The sequence below is a fragment of the Rhagoletis zephyria genome, unplaced genomic scaffold, assembly GCF_001687245.7.
Source record: "Rhagoletis zephyria isolate East Lansing unplaced genomic scaffold, Rhagoletis_zephyria_1.1 Rzeph_scaffold_00830, whole genome shotgun sequence".
NCBI lineage: Eukaryota > Metazoa > Arthropoda > Insecta > Diptera > Tephritidae > Rhagoletis > Rhagoletis zephyria.
This window is the reverse complement of record NW_016157914.1, coordinates 126,958-149,112: the sequence shown is the minus strand read 5'-3', so window position 1 is coordinate 149,112 and position 22,155 is coordinate 126,958. Positions and strand designations below refer to the sequence as shown.

Genomic DNA, 22,155 nt, shown 5'->3' with positions numbered 1-22,155 from the left:
AAGGAGCCGGAAAACGGTGCCGGAATAACCGAAACTCGATTACAAAAAACCCAAAATACGGTTCTAGAAGAACCGAAACTCAATGACAAAGGCCCGAGAAACAAATACAGAATAACTGAAACTCGATTACAAACGACCCGAAAAATGCTTCCAGAAGAACCGAAAATATATGTGTAAGTTTCTAGCACATATCAGTCATTCTATTGACAACATTTCGATGACTCTGCAGATGAAATTTATGCTACCAAATAGAGTGAAAAAAAAACTATAGAAAATTACTCAAGTAAATGCGGAGTGCGGAATATGAATTCCAAAATGAAATTTGCCGTCTGTCAAGAGCAGAATATTGCACCTGACAATATGCCATTCATTGGCGATGTAGTTGTTGCCTGCAGACGATGATGATGTTCACTGTTAAATTTAAAATGGTAATAGTGAATTGCGAATTAGCGGAAGTTTTTCTGCAGCAGAAGTAATACTTATCGAGGCTAATAAACATTATGAATGCAGTCAACAATTTCAAACTGCAAGCAACAAATGCATGAAATGCGTGGCATGCCACTCAGCAACTTTGTCGTTTGCAACTGTTTTGATGACACCGCTTAGATACAGATACTTATAAGGCGTAAAGGCTAGAACCAGTTAACATGGAAAACGCAGATCATTTACATTTTTACGAATTTGGTCAATGAGTCTTCGTTTCGCACGTTTTTTTTTGGATTTTCCTAATATTCTTTTCGCACATTTTAGCGCAATGCATGCGTATACAATTATGGTCGCTGGGCAATAAATTACTCGATTTAATTGCTTTATTAATTATGTAACTCACGTCTTCACACCACTTCCGTTCCCATCAAAATTAACCGCAATAAATGAAATTCCCCACATTCTTCAAAGTGTGTATTCATTCATGAAAAAATTTGCCAGCCGCACCTAGTCTATAAACCTAAGCCTACCAAAACATTTAATTTAATTCCCAGCTAAAAAAAAATTGCGTATGGTTTTGCTAATTTTTTGCTGAAGGTTTAAACAACTCCTTCCATACAAAAAAAAAAATTGTCAAAAATATAGACTTTTTACGGAAGAAAATGCGCAAAAAAAAGCCAAAAATCAAAGCGATTTTATAAAAATTTAAATTTGATACTAAAATTTAAAGAGCTATAAAATTGCATACCAAAATTGAGTTCTAGAGATTCTAATAAAAAAGTTTGCAATTCAGATGAAATTTGCAGAGTTGGCGTAATTTTTGCACAAAGGTCGAGATTTGGATTTATGTGATTTTTATTAGATGGTGAGCTATACTTTTATAAAAAAACAAAAAAAATAAATAAAATAATAATAAATTTAAAAAAAAAAAAAATTCCCAAAACTTGTTAAAATAACGCGCTCCTATTTATTTTTTCTCTACATAGTACATGAACATATCGTCGATGTGTTTGCAAAACCGCCCAACCACTTATCTCAAAACCGGCTATCTTGCGGCACTCAAATTTTACAGTAGAGCGAAAAAACGCATTTTCTTTGAAGGCATTGCCTTGATAGGTGGGTTTTCTCTGGAGTTCGGGGTCCCCAAAACTGGGAGTTTTGCCACAACAGGGATTTAGGCGGTTTTGCAACTGGTCGGTAGGCGGTTTTGCAGAAACATCGACGATATGTTTTGTATACATATCTACATGTGTAGGGGTATGTAACTCATACGCCATGGTACCAATAAATATTTTCCATGAATTTTTAGTAACTTGTTTTTGTATTAATTATAAGTATTACATACGTATATATGTACACAGTTCCCAATCTATATGTATGTATATATGGATAAGAATGCCTACCCATAACACACTTTGCATTCCATTTCATTTTCCTAAGCACAAAATATCAGTACTACCAATGGCAATATCCATGGCTTCACATCACGTCTTTATTGGCAGCCAACTAACCGCAGGCCAGACACATAGGCAACCAACAACAAACATTTTTATGAACGTAATTTTTTTTTTATATAAAATTTTTGTTGTAAAATATTTGTACTTTCCAAGAATTACAAATTTACGACATGTGTTTTTAAATGCAAAACATACTAAACGTGATTCGAAAGCGGAGTGATGAGCAGCGCACATTTTGCATAAATACACTCAAAGTACTTACTTGTACATACGTATGTATGTTGGTAGACAGGTTATAACCGCTACCTCATAACTATTTAACCCATGAAAAAGTTCTACTTCAATGAGATCACATCGGTTAACGCGCGAGAAATATATTTGTGTATATTTACTTTAAAACACGTGTACTAAATATGTATGTATGTATGTACCTTTGTATGTTAGCTCAAAACCGCCTTAGGCAAGCCAGCAAGGCAGTCGTGGTTACAAAAAAAAAGAAATCTAAATGCCGGCAAGTTAGCTGCTGCCTAGAATGGCCAAATGGCTAGGCGGCAGTGGTGAGCGCATTCTTCACAAATTCATAACGTATGCAAAAGTCATACGCGCCCACCAAACTGCCCTAAGTACACAGTAGCACGCCCGCACACACTCGTCGAGCACGCATACACCCGTCACGCGTGCCGCTTGTCGCATTTAGAGAGTGGTCGACATTTAAACTGCCTCCGTGCGCACACAAAGTAAGATTTCGAATGCAGAATGCACTTAATACATATCTATCTATAAAAATTATGAAATTTATTTACACAATTAATACAAAAATGGAATCTGGGATATATTTTTGATAGAAAAAAATTTAAGATACATATACTGGCAGAAAGAAAAATCAATCATAAAATTTAAAAGTGCATGGAGTTTTTCCTACAGGGCTTCTCGGCAATTTGCATAGAAAGCGCATATATGGATGTACATACATACATTGTAGTTAATAACTAAATTGGAACACTTTTTGCTTATTCGAGTGTAAGGCATAGACATGAAAAGCACCGAAAAATTTCGAAAATATTCTCAGATTACCAAAATTAATTTCAGCACATATGTACATGCATACATACATATGTACGTGGGAAAGTATGTAGCTGGGCTTAAGGACTTGGTATAAATCATATGAATTCAGGTTATGTATAATAATTAATTTTATAAAAATTACCTTACAATATAAAGTATTTATGCGTGGTACCTAAGTATGTAATTTATTTAATTATTTTACTTAAAATAGAAAACAACTGTAATAATGACTTAAGTTTGAATAATCGTCAAACCAGCAGGTTTATCAAAAAATTTTGGGAAACGTTTTTTATAGAGCGTCTAATTTCCTAAAAAAAACATGTGCGCTTTAACAGTCATCATTTGACATTCCCCAGAGGTATTGAAGAGGAGGCTACTACAAAAAAAAAAGTTAGTAGTTTTTTTTTTTTAATCAGTCTAATGTACATATCGTCACTAGACAAGACTAAAGGCGCGCTAGTGTTTTGACGGGGGAAAAATACGCGTAAAAAAATTAGCGAAGAAATCGCTTTAGAAAATCTTCTTTTTGGTTGTTTGTGTTTCCGACAGGGTAGGAGTATGATGTATTGTGGAACGATTTTCCGTCCCTTGTCAAATTTGGTTTGGAGACAAACCGGTTTCGGCGTTGTGCCATCTGCAGTTCTCTTTAGAAAAACTCTGACGAAGAAAGACGCGTAAACATAGATTTATACCTGGCCCAGGACTGCCACTTCAGCATCATTGCCCAAAAACTCTTTGGGAATTTATACACTGTTACACCCGCAAACATAGTTGACCGCGAAAATAAGTTTACGCATCTCTCTTCCCTGTCAAATAGGTTAACGAGTTTTTCTTCGTTTCAATTTTTTTTCGCGGTCAACATTTGAGCTCGCGCCTTTATTCGTGTCTAGTGACGATATGTTCTGATTTGGTTTATATTTGAAACAAATATTTGCTAAGAACTGCGAATAATAAAATTGCCCGCTACGAAAATGATGATATGTTTGAAACCAGCTGTCAGATTTTCAAAAACTAAAACAGTTTAGTTTTAGAATTAACAACAAAATTCACATAAAGCGATAAGGAGAAACAAAACACCGCCATTTAGCGTTTTAGCGTGGCCACAAACAGATGCGATACTACCGGTGCGATACGATATCGTATTTACTGCGATACGATATCGTATTTACTGCGATACGATATCGTATTTGATGCGATAACGATAAAAAGCAGAGGCCCTCAAACAGGTGCGATACAATACACTGCTCTGCTTCATCTTTCTTATGGCAATCTTTTTATTCCCATTACTGTCAGTCAGTTTGACCTACTTCCCGAAATGCTTGCGACGTTCATTAGTGTTAGCACAATTTCCTTTGGTCACGCGAGGCCGGCCGCTGTGGTGTAGTGGTTAGCAGTGTGCGCTACCATTCCGCAGAGCATGGGTTCAGGCCCAGGTTCCGACTACAAAAGTGTAATAGGGGTCGCCCTCGGCAGGCAATGACAAATCTCCGAGTGTATTTCTGCCATGAAAAACGGCTTCTCATAAAAATACAATCGCCGTTCGGAGTCGGCGTAAAACTGTAAGTCCCACCCCCCTCCCCCCTTCGTGTGGCAACATCAACGCGCACGCAACAAATCGGAAGAGAAGCTCTCGGCCAAACACTAACACATTTTTTAAGCGCCAATCTATTATTATATTAATGGTCACACGACTATCATGCCTAATTTAAATTAATAAATTTCTATATCTATTTCTATAAATTATATACACATGTACATGTGTATGCACATATGCGCATTCCCTACAAGACAGCTGAGTATCATATGAGTACTCATATTATCATTATCCCTAATCACAAAAGTGCTTATCAAAGTCCTCATTTTCGTTCAGGCCATGGGAAAAAATTGAGTACTTTCCCCTCAATGTTGTCATCAGAAAGTCCTCAGTACTAATAGTCAAACTACTCATTTATGCCGTACTACAAAAACAAAAGTGTAAATGTGTGAGGATTTTTGCCTAAAGTGCTCAGCAATGTCTTGTAGGGTTCATACATACATACATATTTCACCAAACCAAACAAAAATCTATGCAAGGCGGGCGGTGACGGCTTTGATTTATGATTGGCAATTATAGTGGCGAGACGCAGCTATATATTTCGAACATAAACAAACGTAAACATTCGATTTATGTACGTATGTATGTATGTACATACATATGTAAATGTACGTTGTACTTGCACTGAAGAAAGAATATCTGGCACTCACATTTTTGTTAGGTGTTTGGCCGATTTTCTCTCTCAATTTGAAATGTGCACCACACAAATGGGGGCCGGGAGTTTTACGCCGCCTCAGAATATTTTTTCGACATAGACAAAGCACAAAATAAATGTTCAGAAAAGTGGAAAACTTTTGGAATTTTTCAAAAATGTTAAAATATTTTAGAATTCTGAGAATTTTCGAGGTTTTATACATGAACATAAGAATTTTTCGACAATTTGTGATGTTTCACAACCTTACATTTTAGGATGGATTTCAGAATAAATAAAATTTCTCAAAATTTTCATTTTACATTTCAAAAATTCTCATCAAAATATTCTCATTTTACCAAAATTTCCATAAACTCCCAGATTTCGATAGTTTTTAAAATTTTGGAAATTATCCTAAAAATAAGTAATATTTGCTTTCACTTTCAACTATGTAAAATAGTACAAATCCAAAAATACAACAAAAAAAGTAAAAATTCAAATTTAAGTAATTTGAAATTTTTAAAAATCTGTGAATTTGAAGAACTGATAAGCATTTTTTACCAGTGTGTTATAATTGTAAGATACAAATATAATTTTTCAGAAAAATAACGAAATTGATCAATCATTGCGCAATTATGCGGACTCAGATTCGGTCAATAATTGCGCGATTTTGTAAGTGCTCACGACGTTGCAGGAAAATCGCACTCAGGCGTGTTCACTTAATTCTTTTTTTCTACAAAAATTTGTAATATTGTTTGAAAAACTGGTACTCGTTCCAAAAGTGGTATTTTTACCTTAATGATAAAAAGCTAATTTTTCAACTCTCTCGGCACGCGCACAACGCAGTTAATTGCACTGCTTTATTTTTAATATAGGGACCAAGGGGCCAAGCAAAGATTACCAAAAACTCATGAAGCAGAACGAAGCAAGAAAAAAACTATCAGGTTTGCAAAAAAAAATGTATATACCGTTTAAATAAGAGCACAAGTCGGACTACTCCTATATTTTTACTTTTTTAGTTATTTACCTAGAATAATTAAAAATAATTTTTACCAAAGGTCCTACTTCGAATTTCGAAAGCCCATATCTCGATTTCGGAGGCTAATTTTGAAAAACGGAGAAATTATTTTTTTACTTATGACTCAATCTCTTACAAAAATTGTTTTACTTCCTTCTTAACATAAATTAGAAGTATCAATCAATTGCAATTTAGTATTATTTTAGTCGATTGCCAAAAGTCACACAATGAAATATCAACGAATATTCGAAAAATTTAGTTTATACGAAAGACTATCAGAAATTCATGAATATGGAATAGATACTTACTTACCATCTTTTGTTTACAGGAACTGTTTCTCAATAATAAGATCCACAGTACAAAACAAATCACAAAATGACAATCTAGAGTGTTTTTCAATTAGCTGTAAGTTTTCCCATATCTGGGGAAACTTTGCAGATAAACTTTGAGGAATGTACTAATTTATTAGTTCACAGAAGGAGCTGTATGTATTCCCAAGATTTACCCACTGAGTCGCGCGTCTTTCAAAATTTAACGCTTCTTTCTTCAATTTCCCTACCCCCCACCCCCCCTGGAACCGCCACTGTATATACAGACGTACACAAACCAATGTGCTTGCTATTGTTGCTTCGAAATGTTGCCATTCACAAACAACTCATTTTGTGAAGCAAAAAAATGTATGGAAGTGCTTATGTTGCAGGCGGCACACACTTAAGTGTTTTTGAAGTTTGATGTTGTCGAAAGTGTTGACATCATTGATTAGCAGTAGTTGAATTGGCGAATACAATTCAACACTGCGAAAAGACGCAGTAAAATTGTTTGAATTTTTGTTTTTTTTTTTTTTTTAGATCATAAAAGTAGAAATATTTTTTTATAAACACCCCGACATGGTATGTATACGTACATATCGCTAGCTTAGAGTGAGAAGTTGCTAGATCCACTTTTTTGATATAGAAATCAAGGATATTAAAAATTATTATTAAATTTAAAAAAATTTGAGGTATTTGTTTTATTTTTTTTCTCGTTTAAAGTCCAAAAGAGCCACCGAAAATCCAGCAAAACCAAAACAATTCTAAATCTTTTAACAAAGATCGAATCCTTATTCGAATGGAGTTTTGCTTTTTTTCCTCTCTTGTAAAATTAAAAAAATGGACTTAGCAACTTTGCACTCTAAAGCAGCGATATGTATGTATATGCTACCAGAGAAGATATTCATGGTATTTACCAAAGTGAGCAAGTGGCCTGGCTAATCTGCTCTCTTGCCAGAGTGCGAGGCCACCTGCTCAATTTGGTGAATGCCACTATTGTAATTTTTTGTATAAATGATAAATGATACTGCTTGCATTGATTATGTCTTATAGTTGTATCACGTCTTTCCCCCCCCCAAAAANCCCCCCCCCCGCCCCCCTCCACCCCCCCAAAAAAAAACTCATCAACACTGTTGCTAATATTTTTCCCCCATCCATTTTCTTTCATTGCAGTGTGTCGCTCCTTGGATATACGCAACTCTCCGAGCGAATTAAGTCAACTACGCAATTGCACGGTCATAGAAGGTTTCCTACTCATCACACTCATGAATCAACACAATACGCAGGAATTCACACAAACCTTTCCGCTGCTTACCGAAGTCACGGAATTCATCATCATCTATCGGGTGCACAATTTACGTTCGCTGTCGCAAATCTTCCCCAACTTGAGTATTATACGCGGCACGACACTGTTCGAAGGCTATGCGCTCATCGTCTATTATAATCCGCATCTAGAAGATTTGGGCCTATCCAAGCTGACCACGATATCGCGTGGTGGTGTGCGCCTCGAGAACAATATTGTGCTCTGCTATGTAGAGACAATTGCGTGGAAGCGAATTGTTAACAGCGACGCGGAAATAACCATTGAGGTGAGTTCGCATTGAAGAAGCTTCGTTTTTGAGTAAATTTCACAGCTGTTGCTTGCTCTCCAAATGTTACAGAATAACAGCAAATTGATCGAGTGCCCCAAGTGTCCGGGCGATACAAAGACTGGCAGAGAAGATGGCGGTGACAGTGAGTTGGCTTGCAAGGAATTCGACGGACAAAGACGGTGTTGGAGCAGTAAAAAGTGTCAGAAGAGTAAGTGCTATAAGCGGCAATTAGAATATTGTATTATGGGTGTGTTCGATAGCCCTTTAGGAATTAACAAAAATTCTAAAGCATTTTATATTTGTGTTAACGACGACATTTTTTTTTATCTCATCCACAGTTTGCCCTGATCACTGCAAAAACAACTGTGTGAATGAGCACACCTGCTGCAATGAGAACTGTCTCGGCGGCTGCTCTCCCACCAACTTGAATGAGTGCATCAGCTGTCGTGACTTCTCCATCTACAACAACACCTGCATCAGTCAGTGTCCCAAAAATTACTTCAGCGTAAGTTTTAATCTTTTCAACAAAACGTACCAAAAAATTTTACTGAATCCAAAACATTTATACTAACCAATACTTGCAGTACTTGGATCGTCGGTGCCTCACCGCTGACGAATGTATTGCCATTGGTACCAAATTCGAGAACAATAAGCCGCAGATCATTGTGCCTTATGACGGTAAATGCTCCACTCGTTGCCCGAACGGCTACAACAAAATCGGCTCGACGTGCATGGCATGCGGCGACAACTGTGTGAACAAGTGCGATGGTGCGCTGATCGACAGTGTGGAGCGTGCTAAGGATTTCACCGGCTGCACGCACATTGTCAAGAATGGACTGACTATTAGCATAAAGCGTGGCGGAAGTAAGTCACAGTAGAAGACGTGGAACGAGCTTGTATGTGTATGTATTATATTTTTCCGATTCTCTTTTTAAAGAACATTTGATGGAGGAACTGGAATCCGGATTGTCGTCTATACAAGAGATCAGCACATTTCTAAAGATACAAGGCACTTATGGTTTGACTTCGTTGTCGTTTTTGAGGCATTTGAAGCGCATTAAGGGTACTGAGCTCGATGAGAATAAGTAAGTGGGCACAAGTGGAGATCTTCTTCGACAATGCCCTTATTTATTGAAATAAATCTTCTCTTCATCACTTTCCAAGATTTGCCATCTATGCACTTGAGAATAATGACCTCGAATCACTTTGGGGCCCCAATCAGACGGTGACCATTGAAAAGGGGCGTGTATTCTTTCACTTTAATCCAAAACTGTGTTACGATGAGATTGAAAAACTGTTACCGATGATGAAGGAAAATGCGACGTTCGATAAAAATGAGGTGGCCAGGGATTCCAATGGACATAAGGGGTCATGTGAGTGCTTGAATATCCACCATTTCGACTGAAAACTATTAAATATTCAAAGCAATTAACAAACAAAAAAAAAAATAACTGTACTTACTTGCAATGCATTTCTCTGAATTCTAGGTAACACAGAACAACTGAACGTTACCATCGCGAAAGTGTCGAGCCGAGTTGCGGTTGTGAGAATCGAAAATCCATTGGTATTTGATGACAATCGAACTTTTATTGGTTATCAATACTTTTACATGGAGGATAAGTACAAAAATGCCACCAAGTATTCACAGCGCATCTGTGATGATGGGTAAGTCAGGATATTTGTTCATTGATGTGTAACTTCGTCGATAAAATATATTCTTATATGTAAGTATGTATGTACATTAGGGTGCCGCACCAAAAAATGGAGCCGTTTTTCCACCGGAACTATTCAATTTATTACATTTAAAGACTGAGCAGGGCAAATTTGAAAAGACCTCCAAAAATCTATTTTTTTTATTAAATTAGTTTTTGAAACTATTTTCCAAAAAATCACAGCAGATGATAGCAGAGTTTTAGCATTTTATCAAAGCAATAAAAAAATGAGATTTATGGAGTTATTTTCAAATCGGTCCGGCACGCGTAAGGCTTAATATTTTTGCGAAATATTTAGTCGAAAATCTTAAAATATAATAAATTTCATAATTCCGAATTTTTTGTACGGATAGTGATGCATACATACGAATTCGTGTGCAAGACAAATGTCCCAAAACATCGAACTTTAATGGTTCCAGCGATAGCCACTTTAAAATATTCGTATATTCTTGTAGAAATTCAAAATTGAATTCAAATTCAAAATTATCCTCTTTTCTATAGTTGACTATATATGTAGTCACTATAGACCATTCCAGCGAGAAGTCTTTAGTTATTTTTGTACTAAAAGGACATTTTTACTAAAACAAATATGAATATGCATCTACTTATTTAAAAACGTTCCATAGGTGGATTGTGAGTGACCCCACCAAGGAGACCCAATACATTTTCATAAATCTGCAACCATTCACACAGTATGCGTACTACGTGAAAACCTGGACCATATCCTCGGAGAAGCGTAACGCACAAAGTAATATACAGCATTTCAAGACGAAATCTGCGCAACCGAAATTCGTGCAGAGCCTAAATGCCTACTCAATATCAAGCTCAGAAATCGTAAGTAATGTCGTAATTAATTGGTTGGCGATAGCCCCCAGCCTAGCCTTAGTACCTTTGAATTCACCTTAACTTACTTACCAAAGAGCGCACTAAATGGTTATGTGAATATCTCTCTAGGCAATTACATGGACACCACCTGCCAATCCTCAAGGCAATCTGATAGTATATCGCGTACATGCATCGCTCGACAAACGCAGTCAAGTATTGGACTCACGCAACTACTGCAAAGATCGTAAGTGATCCTTATTTGTGGCTAATTAACTTAATTAATGCATACGTGTTCTTCTTCTTTAATAATATAGCTGCACAAATCGACAAAGACGATGATGCCAAGGACCCCACGCGCGAAAGTCCAGGCGGTGTCACGGAACCACCAAACGCCGCCAACTGCAAATGTGATGCCGAAAAATCGCCAAATCACAGCGACATCGATACCAGCGAGGCGACTATTGTTGCTGGCATTGATTTCGAGAATACTCTGCAAAATTTTATTTACGTGAAGTGAGTTGCCAGAGAAAATAGCAAATTTCTTACTGCTATCGTAAGCAATTTCAAAAACTCTATATCTTATTCGTTTTATCAAAACACAGGCATACGAACGAGTCAAAGAAATCAAGGAGCAGCAGCGACGACGACAGCAAAGCCTCACTCACCGATATGGATGCTAAACGACGGCGGCGACGTCACAGTGAAGGTGCGCCCGAGGATAGTTTTCTTGTACGCCATATGCGCGCCGTGCCCGATCATCTGGAAAACGTCATACTGAAGATTACCGCCGAGAATGGAAACACAGGCGATGCTAATATTATAACCACAGTTGCACCGATTGAGACTACCACACACGTCGGCAGTGCCAACAAAACGTCGCCCAATAACGAGGCACGCATGGATGCCACCGGGCAATACTATGAGAATATCGTGCGGAATATTTCGGTTGCCACTACTAAATATGTGTTCGAAAACCTCAAGCACTTCTCCGTCTACATGATCGGCGTCGAAGCATGCCGTGAGCCCGAGTTGGGCGCCACCGAGAAAGAGTGCAGTGATGTGCGCACGAGTTTTGTGCGTACGAAAAAAATGGGTAAGTGTAGTGTGAAATGTAATTTGAAAAAATTGATTCCATGAATTGCATCACCTCATTGCAGAGGGCGTGGACAAGGTACAAAACCTGCGTGTTGACTTAGTGCCCACGAATTCGACGCGAAGTGATGTGCGCGTGCGTTGGGATCCTCCCGAAAACCCCAATGGTGATGTGGTTTCCTACACGATTTCCTATAAGAAATCCGAACAAGATGCAGTCGAAGAGAAGCGTTGCATCACGGAAGTGTTCTATCGCAACTTGACTAACGGTTACATAATGCCATTGCCGACCGGCAATTACAGTATTAGGGTGCGCGCAAACTCACTGGCCGGCGATGGTGTTTACTCGGAAGTTGTTTACATTGACATTCCGGTAAGTGTCCACCCTAACGTTAACTTGGTTTCATACTCAACATAACTCATAAATTTCTTCGTCGCAAATTATAGCCCGAAAAATCGTCTGGCGCTTTGATTGCCGGCATTTGCTTTGGAGTCATTGGTGTGCTCTTGTTGATGGGTGGCGTTTACTGGTATGTCCGACGAAAGTACGCACCGCCAAACGACATCAAAATCATCCCCACCGTCAATCCGTACTACATAAGTTTGCAATACGTACAAGACAGTTGGGAGGTGGAACGAGATCGAGTCATACAATTAAGTCCACTCGGTCAAGGCTCTTTCGGCATGGTCTACGAAGGTATACTCAAGGGTGCAGACAATAGTCAGGCAGACATGCCGTGTGCCATTAAGACTGTCAACGAAAATGCTACCGATCGCGAGCGTATTAATTTCCTGAGCGAGGCCAGTGTCATGAAGCAGTTCGATACGTATCACGTGGTGCGGCTACTCGGCGTCTGTTCGATTGGACAGCCAGCGCTTGTGGTAATGGAGCTGATGAAGTTCGGTGATTTAAAGTCATATCTACGTGCACACCGCCCCGATAGCGTGCAGGGTGATGAAATGCCGTTTAGGTACCGCGAAACTGGCGTACAACCGCCACCATTAAGTCGCGTCTTCCAGGTCAGTTTCTTTGCAAGTCCTGTATTAATTTCTTGTTAAACTCTTCATATCAACTTCGCTCAGATGGCCATTGAAATTGCCGACGGTATGGCTTACTTGTCAGCCAAGAAGTTTGTGCATCGTGATTTAGCGGCACGCAACTGCATGGTTGGCTTTGATTTGACGGTGAAAATTGGTGATTTTGGCATGACTCGCGACGTCTATGAGACTGATTACTATCGTAAAGGAGACAAAGGTGCGTTGTAGATACTTACATGCATGTATTCCCTTTTTTACCATCCTCACATATGTATGTATGTAGGTCTGTTACCAGTTCGCTGGATGCCACCGGAAAGTTTACGCGATGGCATCTATTCCACTGCCAGTGATGTGTTCAGTTATGGTGTGGTGCTTTGGGAGATTGTTACACTTGCATCACAACCATATCCCGTAAGTTATTGAGTATTACACAAGTTGAAGCAATTGAAGCTAAACGAAAACTTTACAAATCCAGGGCTACTCGAATGATCAAGTGCTGCGTTTTGTCATCGAGGGGGGCGTTATGGAACGCCCCGACAACTGTCCAGACAAAATCTATGAAATTATGCAACAATGTTGGGAGCATCGTCCCTCGAAGAGACCGTCCTTCTTCAAGATTATACGCATGCTAATGGACCATGTGCACACGGACTCCGAAGGATATCTTTCTCACTTCCGTGAAGTGTCCTACTACTTCTCCGATCATGGTATACTGGAACGTGAAAAAGAGCGAGCTGGTGAGTGAACAATGGTGCAGCATCTTATCATGGAAATCAATTTCATATTATACCTCTTCTTCTTCTATATCTCAATGATTTGGTAATATTTTCCCCGTCTTTTTTGCTTATTTCCTCTTTCCAGAGAGCATGCACACTTCTGGTGATATTTTCAGTGAAGAGAACGAAATCGACGATGCTACCACTCCGTTGCGAACAGATGAATTCAATGAATATAAACTTAATTTGGCCAATACTTCTTCGGTAGAACATGGTGGCGAAAGCCCCATGGCAATTGACGATGATCATCCCCACTCTCCATATAGGTGAGAGCATGCCAAGCACCATTAAATTTTTTAGGTAATTTTTAGGCTATGAGCAGAACCAATTTCTATAGTATGATTCCCTGAAAGCTAAGTCCGAAAACCAAGTTTAAGCCTTGTATGTTTATCGAAATAAATTAAAAACTGGTTATTTTTTTACATAATTTTAGTTAAATGACATTCTTGAGTACATTGCTAAACATTAATTTATGCGGTAAAAAATTGCGAATTTACCAAAAACAAAAAAAGTGCAACGCCAAGATATTTAAAATATATACAAAACGAAATTTGAACCCTTACACCAATTGGAAATTGTTCGGTTATAGCCCAAAAATTACATAAACTACTTTACGTTATATATATATATATATATATAGATTTTACTTTAATATATAATACATAAGCTCGTAAAAGACAGACAATTGCGAATTTATTTATTACGCATTGCATGTACGGTACCAGCCTTCGCATTGAGTACTTGTCCCATCTAATATTTGTTCAATCACACCGAGTATTCATAAGGCAGTAGGGTTACTTAAAATTACCGAGGCTGTCCTCATTTAATTCATTTTCATCTCATCCGCCTAGCATTTTCCTTCCTCCCTATTAGTTGTACAACAATCTTCCTTTTACATACATACATACATTAATACATATGTAGACAGTACTTACATCCATGCATTAAAGTGTCCCGACTTTCAACAAATTTTCACAATCAACTCCATATTTAATTTTATTCTTGCATCGCAGCCATAGCCTTGGCTCGGCCAACATTGTCAGCAGCACCCCAGACGGCCAATCGAAGAACAGCTACAATTTCTCGCAAATGTCACACAATAACCAAACACTTCTTAGTTCGGTGCCTTCAACATCAGCGGGCATTGTCAGCGGTGGCTCTCATTCGCATTCACGTTCACATCCGCTACAACAACCGGCTTCTCTTCGTCAGCCACGCTATAGCCAGTTTCCCACTGAAGAGGCTGCTGCCAATTATGTCCTTCCCGACTATGATCCGCGCACTGCGTTCGATGGGAAGAATGCACGTCAGGGTCCAATGGCCAGCGGTAGCGTTGAAACCGACGAGCGCGGCTATGAGATGTACGATCCCAGTCCAAACTACCGCGAACACGTGCCATACGATCCGACTTTAGATGAAGAAGATTTCGATGGTTTGCCAATGGGCGGGCACAATACCCGCATCGGCAGCGGTGGCCAGCAGTTACTGCCTCGTAGTAAACCGCGACATCGCATGCCCACCATAATGCCAATGTCCAGCTCAATGCCCGATGAAATGATTGGTACACCGATTTGCTCCTCATTGCATCCGTCCACAGCTTCGGCGGCTTCGTCAAATGCTTCCTCAACAAACGCGACAGCGGGCCGTTATTCGAGCCTGAAAGCCGTGGCCGATAAGGTGCAGTCCATGCCGTTGCGCTTCAAAAACATCAACCGACGCATCTTCAATCACAAACGCACAGGTAGTAACGCGAGTCACAAGAGCACCAGTTCCAATCCAAATACCGCCACCTCGTCGAGTAGCAATTCCAACTTGACAGCGGCTACCGTTGGACGCGGCAAAAGTATGAGCGGTCAGAATTTGGGCACAATTGAGAGCGGTGGCAGTGGCAGCGCCAGTAGCTATGTGACGCCACGCTTCTTCACCCCCGCCTCCGATGCAAACACAACGCTCACCAGCGATAATCCAAACTACCGTCTGTTAGATGAGACTGCGAATACATCGTGCCTTTCGGGCGCGGGCGACGCGCCACCACGCGCGCACGGCGCCTTCTCGTCAAGTGGTAATACAAATTACAAGCGCTTAGACGAATCGCTAAATGCAACATTAACGCCAGGTAAAACTACAAGTGGGACCACCACGACCGGCAGTAGCGCAGCACCACCGCGGCAGCAAATGCCTTCTCGCCAAAATTCCGATTACACGTTAATGGGAGCGGCAGCAACCGATTCCACATTACATACTACTGACAATCCAAATTACGTGGTCATGAATCAGCCATCGGGCCCAACAATGCCACCCACTCATCTGCCGCACACAATTTCCGCCAGTCCGATTGCAACCGCATCCGCACAAACAAGTGAAAATCCCGCCTACACAATGATGGGGCCTGTGCCATTAGGCCCAAGCAAAAATGGATCATCGACATCAACCATCGGAGATGATCCCAAAGATGATGACGACGACGACGACGATGACGACAATGGCGACGAAGATGATGAGCCAACAGTGCATATCAAAATGGAACTGCTCGGTGGCCGACGCCGTGGCGGTGAGCGCACCCAACAATCTCGCAAGGCGCGCGGTCATCGAAGTCGCAGCCAAAGTCAGAATAAATTGGATGAGAAGGCAACATCAAAGACCGGCAATTCACCGGCTACCACATCAGCCAGCACCAGTCTAGCAACTGCGGATGAGGGTTGCAGTAGCTATGTGAGTTTAGCGCCAGTGGCAACAACAGCCACTACGATCCCAACCACAGAGTCCCGCCCATCTACGACGTATTCGCTCAAGGAGAAGTGGTTACGACAGCAATCACAGCAGCCACCACAACCACCACCGAATGGTTTCATAGGGCGAGAAGCGTAGTATCGGGCGGTGGCGGCGAAATCCGAGCGCAGAAAGCGGAAGACAAGAAAGCGTACGCTGCCATTATAAAGTGAATGAGGTGTAGCGCAGATTGTGGTGTTCGAAGCAATCGCGAATCAACTGTAAATTCTCGCCGCAACGAAACACACCTACTCAGAGGGTTATCACGTGCACACCATAAGCCATTTCTATTGTATTTATGTACATATGTAGGTGTATTTGTGCTAATGATATATTTTTTAGAAAAATTCAAGAAAGGAAATAAGATTAAGTAATTCAAATACTAAACTGTACAACTCCATTTAGTATGTAATTGCTAAAAGTTTAAGCATCATTTAGCCTATTTTAGGTAAAAAGAGCTAAGATCATTTCAGACGTTCATGAAATTGTATTGCATTGTACGAGAAAAAGAAAAAACACAAAAAAAATCTACACATTAATTAACAATTTAATACTGTAATACTTCATATAAAACATAGTTATAACATAAAATTATAATATGTATAATATGTGTACACTAGTAAAAAAAAGGATAACTCTGTAAGCAATTTGTTAAAAAAAAAGCATGCAACTTATTTGACGAAGCAGACACTCAAAAGCGGGAAAGCGGAAAACCTTCGCTTCAGGTGTGTCGTTGTTGAAATATGTGGTAGGCATGCTGAGAAGACATGGTAGAAAATAAAGACTGCGGAATGCTTGTAGATGCCAATTTATAACTTATTTAGAAAGCACATTCGATGTTCGGGGCTCTTAACATAAATACATACATACTCTGGTGTATGCGAATAATTGTAACAAAATCAAGAAAGGAACAGGGAACTTTTTATTCATGCACGAGGTATTTGTTGTGGTCCTGTTCGAGTAATTTACATAACTGTGTAAGATATGTTTTCTGTCACGAAGAGATTCGCAAATTATTCATAAAAACAAACTTTTGATATACCTAGAAAACAGCGCCACCTATTAAAGAAATCCATTTTATAACCGGCTCTAATACAAAAAAACAACATTTTTGTAGTTGTTGTATTAAGAGCATACAAATTCCCCAGAGTTGTTGGGTTACGTGGAGCTGACTGTCGTGGGAACACAAAAACAATCATTTATTTAATTCGATTATCAAGTATTCGATAAAATGATTTGCAACTGAATGTAATTTCGGACAAATAGTAAGGAAAAGATTGTAAAAAATTAAATAGAATGTATTTCTGAAAAAATGGTCCCACCACCTTTTGAATTGAAAAAAAAATATCAAAAATAGTTCTTTCGAAAAATGTCTTTATATATAAATATTTTCAGACAGGTATATTCCCGTTGGCGTCGTCGTTTCAAAACGAAATAAAAAAACGTTCTTCTTTCTGAATCCTTATTAAATCCAAAAATTGCCAAAAAAAAAATATTTGAGTTAAAAGCTTTTTACAAAGTCATTTGAAAATAATTTTTTATGAATAAGTTGCGAAGTTTCGATTGTATGAAAAATTATGAACACAGTTTCATGAATTATTTGACGAGAGCTACGGCCTGCACTAGGTCACTCGGAAAAGTTAATTTTCACTACTATATAGTAAAATCGCTAAATCGGCTTTTTTTTGCTCTAACTTCTTTATTTGATGTCCAATTTCTATAAATAACACCTCGTTATAAAGGTATCAAGAAAGCCTACAGTTGTATATGCTGAGCTACTATCATGTCTCATAAACTTTGAATGTTATACGCCATCTATATGTCAAATTATAATCCGTCGGCGAGAAAAATATTAACCCATTTTCATTAAACAACAGCTAAGTAACGGTAATTGTGTAGGAGTTCAATTGTATGATAACAATAACAAACAATAACAAGTAAATATTTGGTATTAAATATTTATTTCATAATTAAATTTTTTTTCGGAACTCTAGTTGGTTGTGCCGTGTGTTCGACTATTAAGCTAGAGTGTATTTTTGAGCTTCTTACTACTGATAACAGGGTGTAGTTAAAAAAAAAAAAAAACTTCATAGCGTTTTTAGTTTAACATTCTAGAATAGTCTGTTGTGTGCTTTTTTGATACCTTTACAATTGTATATCATTTATAGAAATCGAATATCAAATAGATAAGTTATAGAAAAAAAAAGTATTTATGTATATGTATGTTTCAGAGGGTGCCAAAATAAAATGTTTACACTTCTGAAATACCCTCATAGTGAGAGTTCAAAATCGCGTGGAACAAATTGAACTTTTTTTTTGTGTTACGGTGTAATGAATTCGAATTTGAGAAGTTCAAAAGCGAATTTTCGATATACATACATACATATCATCACCTTAATTCACAAAGGCCCTAACCAACAAACTTTTTTTATTTTTACAGGAGAAGCAAAAATCATTATAAAATTATGGGGTTTTTGTTTCTACAAAAAATGTTGCCCTCTTCTTAGTATTTGTGCGTAGAGCGCAAAGAGAACGTTCCCTGTTTTGGTATCAAAAACAGGTAGGGGTTTTTGAAAAGTGGCATGTAACTCCGTTGTTTTTGGTACTAAAACTTCAAAATTTTTGTTGAAGGTGTATTTTGTTTATCCTACCTATTTAATATATCCTACCAAAATCTGCGAAAAACTCAGTTTCGAAAAAAGTGTTTGGGAATTAATGTAACGGTATGTAATTGAAATCGATAGTGAGTTATTAAATTTCATATAGCCTTAAAATTTTCCGGTACAGGTGTATACCTAAATAAGATGTCTTATACTAAAATTTATTCCTGAGTCAACTCACCAAATTTCCTCCCATGGCCAATGACCAAGTATGTTCTATATTTAAACTCAATTCGGGGGGGCGAAAAAGCGTGCAAAGAAATTAAGAAACAAGTAACCAAACGCTGAAAAAATTAAATGAAGATTATTAAATTTTTTATAAACAACATAACAATTGGTTTAAAATTTGTAAACTAAAATATTGCAAAACTAAATTTTGGAAGTAAGCTAAATTACTATTGCTAAATTTAATGTAATTTGTACTTAGAATATTATGCATTATTTGGCTTTGAAAATTTGCGTACACAAACAATAAGTAAATTAAAAAAATAAATAAAACTAAAAAAATCTTAAAATACATACATACATACATATATTAAAAATTAGAGAGTAGTAATCAAAATTAAAAGAAATTATTAAGAAACATCAGCATATAACTTTAGAAAAATATATATAATCACAAGCAAAATGCTAAGCTTAATCAAATTTTACATGTGTACATACATATGAAATTTTACTAAACAATTATAGAGAGAATATTTTGGACATTCATCTTGAAAATGCTAAAATTGTAGCATCCATTGGCACAGTAAATTTATACTTTGACCATTAACAAAAAAAACCAATTAAATTATATTACTTCAATTATCAATTATTAGGCCTAAAATTATGAGCGAACTTGTTTATTTGAGTGATTGCCTACGAGCTATGTACATTCATACATACATACATACATACAAACATGCAGGTTTAGGTAAGAGCAAAAACGAAAAACAAATTCACAAAAATTTAAGTACTAAAAATTATATTTAGTATGTATGTATGTATACATACATACATTTATAGCTTTCGGATTAAAAAACTGCTTACATACACTTGCTTTAAATATTGCACACACGCACACATACAAGAAATAATTTTTGTTCCCCAGAGAGTGCTGTAGAGACAGTCCTTGGCCAGTTGTACATACATACATATATATGTACATGGATCTAGGTTACATACATATGTATGTGACCTGACTGTCGTGGGAACGACACGAAATAATTTTCACGCTTTTTTTTGCCGAATATTTGTTTCGAAGTAAGATTTCCAAAAATTCACAAAACTATGTAAACAAAAACTTAATACGAATAAAACGATACAGGATACGTAAAAGAAGAGAACACGATTGAAAAATAGTATAGAGTAGTAATTAAATAAACACAGAAAGTACAAATTAAATGTAGGCGCGAATCACAAAAGAATAATAATGCAAATATTGTAGAAAAGCAGTGACAGTAGAATTAAGAAAACACCCGCAGCAAAGCTAAAATATTTAGTAATTTACATATGTATATGGAATGAAAATAGATTCCCCATACGCAAGGATAATTATTATATAATGTATCTACTAATAGAATTAAGAAGAACAAGTGTAAATTCAAAGAGTGTGTAAATAAGCAAAAGAAGACGAAATAAAAAATGGCGATCAAGCGAGAGTTTGCACAGCCGAGCATGCAATACGAAAAAGAAAACTGAAAAGCGATTTAAATTTTATTTCAAAACAAAAAAAAAACAAAGTTTGCACAAAACTGTTTTGGAGCAGTGAAATTATTTCGAGAAAAGACACAAACGCAGGTAATCGTTTGCAATATAATTTTATATCTTTTTTTTTTTAACGAAAAAGTAGGCAACCGCAGATCTATTGGGCCTCACGCATAAAAAGGGAGGAGCTCAGACTCAATTTTTTGCACTGATGGCGTGTGCTCAAGCTCAAGAATTAGTACTGAAAATCGAGTCGGCGCTTAAGCTCCCCTTCTATGCATGAGGCCTATTATTATTGGAGTAAATATTGAATACTTATTTTCGATGGCAATAATTTAAAGCAGCGCATAGGCATTTATAAATATATACATGCAAAACTAACACTAATGTTTGAAACAAAATTCAAAAAAATCGATAGTAAGTGTGTGAAGAACATGCATGTTTCCCACGGTAATTATTTAAATTATTTTTTTAAGTAATATTTACCGCTTCTTGAACTTTTTGGTGAGCTCGGTCATTTTTGCTTGATTTTGTGTATTCTTCAACACGCGGCTTATGTTTTTCACTAATAGTAACTAAAAATTACGAAATTCATAATTCGCTGACCATTAACAAAAAATGTTCTTGATTTGCTTAATATTATTCTAAATTTTTTGAAATAAAAATATTATCATACATACATGCTTTGTTTTCAGTCAATTACGTTGTTTTCTAATCATTTAAGCGCTTGAAAGTAGGCACAGCAAAATTTTTAAAAACTAAAAATTAAAATCTCTGTCCCAAACACAAAAAATTGAGGCAATAAATGAGGATTCACTTTTGTTTGAATAAATCGAGCAAAAGGTCTGAAATTTTAAGAAAAAGTAATTGCTTATTTTTATTACCTTCCTTTTGTTAACTCTTTTGTTTTGTTAACTATGTAATGTTGATGCGCCTAAAAGATGCAGCGATTTCTATTCTCAAGTTACATACCTGATGACAGTACGAATGACAATTATAATAGGGAGGTTTTAGTTTTTTAAACTATAATTTTATTATTCATATGACCCATTGTTTCTAAGTTTTAGTTTTTCATCAAAAATAGTGATATTATTTTAGAGTTATATTTTTTGATCGAAAATTAAATTCATTTCGTTGGCGGTATTTTATTCTTGGAAATTAAAATTAATTTTTGAGCGTTATTTTTTTTTTTGCAGTACGAAAAACTCAAAATTCCACAACGCTTTTCCAACAAGTGTTATGGTTTGACCACCGATCGACGGAGCGCTCATCCGTTCTTGCTGCCCGTATTAACATAATCTCTACGGGCAACGACAACGTCCGTTAACACGGAAATCCCATAAGATTTGCCTTGTCAGCTGACACGATCTCCGATTTAACGTCGGTGGGTAATTCCACCATTAGCAGTAAATTGTGTTTGCTTTGCTCTCTTCAACATAGCTACTCAAAAATCGCAAAAAATTGATCAGCCGTATTTTTTTATTAATACAGACATACATAGCACTC

The 22,155-nt window shown here is 37.4% G+C and overlaps 1 protein-coding gene across 1 annotated transcript; it reads left to right on the top strand.

The window, feature by feature from the left end:
* The first annotated feature begins 2,415 nt into the window (after positions 1-2,415).
* On the top strand, positions 2,416-18,875 carry InR (Insulin-like receptor). Its single transcript, XM_017614469.1, has 19 exons — positions 2,416-2,440; positions 7,553-8,088; positions 8,161-8,299; positions 8,430-8,596; positions 8,676-8,955; positions 9,029-9,176; positions 9,256-9,464; positions 9,579-9,756; positions 10,430-10,637; positions 10,758-10,872; positions 10,943-11,141; positions 11,231-11,721; positions 11,786-12,093; positions 12,168-12,740; positions 12,804-12,975; positions 13,042-13,169; positions 13,234-13,495; positions 13,620-13,800; positions 14,548-18,875. The coding sequence occupies exons 1-19, from the start codon at positions 2,416-2,418 to the stop codon at positions 16,400-16,402; spliced, it is 6,174 nt and encodes a 2,057-aa protein (XP_017469958.1). The 3' UTR covers positions 16,403-18,875.
* The last annotated feature ends 3,280 nt before the right edge of the window (positions 18,876-22,155 follow it).